This window comes from Azolla caroliniana, unplaced genomic scaffold, assembly GCF_043228905.1.
Source record: "Azolla caroliniana isolate FFs.n. ecotype wild unplaced genomic scaffold, voAzoCaro1.0.p SCAF_160, whole genome shotgun sequence".
NCBI lineage: Eukaryota > Viridiplantae > Streptophyta > Polypodiopsida > Salviniales > Salviniaceae > Azolla > Azolla caroliniana.
The window spans coordinates 45,249-49,199 of record NW_028230595.1 but is presented as its reverse complement, the minus strand read 5'-3'; the positions used below and the strand labels follow the sequence as shown (position 1 = coordinate 49,199).

At 39.6% G+C, this 3,951-nt stretch overlaps 1 protein-coding gene across 1 annotated transcript; it reads right to left on the bottom strand.

Annotated features, from left to right (window-relative positions):
- Window positions 1-788: 788 nt before the first annotated feature.
- Window positions 789-3,951, bottom strand: LOC147848976 (uncharacterized). Its single transcript, XM_087337910.1, has 5 exons — window positions 3,801-3,951; window positions 3,330-3,665; window positions 2,686-2,904; window positions 2,456-2,569; window positions 789-2,329 (listed from the first exon to the last, which is right to left on the bottom strand). The coding sequence occupies exons 1-5, from the start codon at window positions 3,921-3,923 to the stop codon at window positions 1,025-1,027; spliced, it is 2,097 nt and encodes a 698-aa protein (XP_087194036.1). The 5' UTR covers window positions 3,924-3,951; the 3' UTR covers window positions 789-1,024.

The window sequence follows — 3,951 nt, the reverse complement described above, 5'->3', positions numbered from 1 at the left end:
GATTGAGAAAGAGAAATTAATGTATAAAAGTAAAACTTCAAAAATAACCATGATAATAAAACATATTTCATAGTATATGTGGTGATTGGTGACTTGTGTCAACACTCATCTTCACATCAAGTGAAACCCTCTCGACAAGAATAATCACACAGTAATGAGGATAGGAACTGAGTATTGACATTATTGTCCTCAATAGCTGTGAAAGTTGTAACAACAATAATAATGGCTTGAAAACTACATCATTTTTTCATATATATCGCGCGTGTGAAAGGTGATCCCATCTAATAAAACACTCATGCACTTTGAAACTTGTGTGGGAAGGGCTTCTTTTACATCAAGAACAAGACTTACGACAATACTCATGACAATACGACAATCCTTTTTTCAAACTTGTTGATAACATGAGTGATAAATGTCTGTGTGGTAATGAGAGGTTGATGTATGTATATATGTATGTATAATGTATGTATGTAATAATGTATGTGCATTGTGCATGTGCAACCATAAGAAGACAAGTAACCACTAATATGAAGGATCATTCATTGAATGTGCTTTTTAACCATGAACAGTAGATCCACAGAATAATGTGACATAGTTTTTACTCGAATGACATTCAATGTGTGCCCCTCACAATGAATGCTTTCAATCATTGTAAGGTTCTTACTTTTCCATCCAACTATTCACTACAAAAAATGTTTCACTAATCGAGAGAGCAGTGGAAATTTATTACTTTCCATCAAGTCATGATTTATTTATATGGTGGATAGGATGATGGAAGTATGAAGCTATAATATGGTAAGAGGGAGACTTCCCAATTGTCTATGTTATATATCTTGTGTCAAAAGGTTTCTTTACAATACAAAAAAATTGCAAACATTATAAAAAAGAAAGAAAGAAGAGAAAACAAATCTCAAAGAAAGCTCATGCATGTCAAATGAATCCATACAGTCTTTGTGTTAGATGATCATGTGAAGGAAGCTAAGGTAAATAAGTGGAAAAAAAAAACCAAAGTGAAAAAAACCACTTATTTGTCGTGACGGCGGGAATGTCCATTTGAAGACAGTGCTGGAGAGTGGTCGACATTCAATTCCCTAGCTGAGCCCAAATGAGCTCCCTTGCTAGATGCTCGCACGTGAACAATCGACCGAAGCATCCCGGGAGAGCTTTTCCCTTCAATCGAAGAGAGGGAATCACGTCTTTTCGTAAGTGAGTTCGGAGACTCCGAAGCCGCAGGCGACGGTTTCTTCTTCGGCTTCGGTGACGAATCGAACTTTTGCTTGGGTGACTCTTTGGTTGGCTTTGGGCTACTGTGGGGACGTACCTTGGCTTTCGCGGACTTAGTGGCTGTCATATAGTTTGGAACAGATGGACTAGACCCTGTGGCCGGCTCTACCGGAGGAGGGCATGTGAAATCCCTCATCTTGCTCGAAACTTCATCATCTGCAGCTGTCCCGGTTGGGTTCATATCTGCCGACGCTACTGACACAATGTCACACTTTACAATCTCTTCAGAGATACCACCATCACCTTCATGTAATACAAGTTCACCATTGTTCCTTCCATGTACTACATTATAGTCCTCACCACCATCATTTGGTAATGGCTCCACGACTTGTGCACATCCACCTACATCTGTGTTTGAAGCATGTTTCTCACTCCGAATTTCGTCCTCCTCGGCAAGAAGATGAAGAGGGTGTGGCTCTTCTGGACTTCCTTCTTGCGTGCCCAAATATTGTAAAGGCGAGCTTAACGAGAATGTTGGGCTTGATGCTGCGATAGGCGAGTCACATTGTGATTGTTCCGGTGCCTTTATACTAGTCGTGACATCAACGGATGGGGTGATTCCAGTGATGGGCTGAATAGTAGTAGTGGTGCTGCCATTGATATCATTTTCGTTCATTAATATGGAGTCGAATTGCTTCTCTAATTCTTCAACCAGTTTCTCGTCTTCCTCCATTCCCTCGTGTTCATCTTTAAGTTCATGAGACATGGCTCTGCTTGTAGATATCTCGTCTTGCTTTTCCACAACGGGTTCCTTTTTGGCTTTTGGCTTTTCGGCTTTTATCAGTACCGCTGGCAAAATGCTTTCGGCAGCAGAACTTGTATATATTTCATCTTCGGTTTGTGGCTCGGCAAAGGATTCCTTTCTCGCTTTCACTTTCTCGATCTTTGTTATTGCTGAGCCCCGTTGTTCCCTAACTGGGCCAAGTAGAGAACCCCATGGATGAACTGAATCCCATCGTTCTAACCAAACCCAAATCCATAAGCTTTTGTCGATTCGACTATCAACTACTGAACAAATATTTGGCTTTTGCGTGGATCGATTAAGCTGCAAGATCAGAGGAATCGAACTAAATATACATTTACTTAAACATATATGTATATGATTAATAAGTATATGCATGTGTATTATAGCAATAAATAGATGTACCATGTCCCTTCAATAAGAGTTTACCTGTTCAGAGAACGTATACACCATGGCTCGTTGTCGCTTCATAATCGCATCTTGCTTACTCTGTGCTTTTGCTTGCAATTGCTGGGCAGTGGAAATGCTACTTACCCAACCCTCCTGCAATAGATATACACACTCAAATGTTACGGTTTTGTTTTCGTGAAATTTATTAGTCTCAGAGTCTTGGGTTTTTAATGACATTATTTTCCGAGCAGCTCTCTCATTTTTCTCACCACTGGCTTCCTCTTTTGTTGTTTTGCCTGTTGCAAATGCTTTTGAACTAGTTGACCAAGTTCAGAGGATCGAACCCGACGGCCCCGTGCAAGAGCCTGAAGTCTGACTAATGCTTGTATGAATCGCAGCGACACAGATGCCTTCTTTCTAACGATCCATCCTCGGACCAATGCTTGGAGTCTTACCAAAGCTTTTAGTGCTCGGAATGCACGCCGTGCCTACAATATCAAAGAAACAAACACAGTTTTGAGTCTTTCATGAACTCCACCAAGATTGAAAACATAATGATTAAAGCAAACCTAGATCTAACCAAATTCATTAAAAAATCTTTTCAGTTGCAATACATATGTATGTATGTATGTATGTATGTATGTATGTATGTATATATAATGCTAGATCCCAGCCTCTCTAGCATAGATACAACAGATCCATAGCAGAAAACACAAAACTTTATCAACACTTCAAAGATAAAGACCCCTCTCCTCCTTCAAATTATAATCTTCATCTTCCCCTTCATCTTGGTTACAGATCAATCTTCAATGTATCACGTATTTGCATACAGCACATTACATGCATTAGTGGGGTAAGTGGGTGCATAAATTTTGAATGGGTTTTTGAGCCCTTTGTGCAGAAAACTCCTTACCAAGTAACATCGAAGGGTAGCTTGTATCTTAGCAGCAGCCCAGTCTTCTTTGGAAGATTCTTTGATACATTCCTTAAGTGAAAGCCCCTTCGACTCATAGCCAGAGCCAGAGATGTCTAAATCTACATCTACTCTGTTATCATTCAAAAACCCCTTCACTTCATGATCAGAATTTGTTGTAAATGCTTGAGTAACCACCTCACTTTTGGCATTTTGGGATTGTATTGTTTTTATCTCTACAATGTCAACTGGAGTTGTTGCAGTCGTTTCTATGTCTCGATTCCGAGATAATGATTTGCCCAAGCTCCATATGCATTTGTCCTTACCTCCTTTCTTCTAGAAAAACATAGAAATAAAATATATTAACAACACATGCAGAAGAAACCATGGGAGCTCAGTGTGAAAAAAATCACAGAAGAAGTAGAAGATCTTTACAGCCCCCCAAAAAAAGAAATCACCAAAAGCTCTCACCAATTGTTCTTTGTCAGTTTTCTTGCTTGAAAGTGATGTGGTTTTCTCCTTAGACAGATTCTCCTTGGATGGAGATTTGAAACCACTGGCAATGATTTTGAACATTTTGCCTGTCTTCCCCATCTTTGCAACTAAACTAGATAGCTTTTAA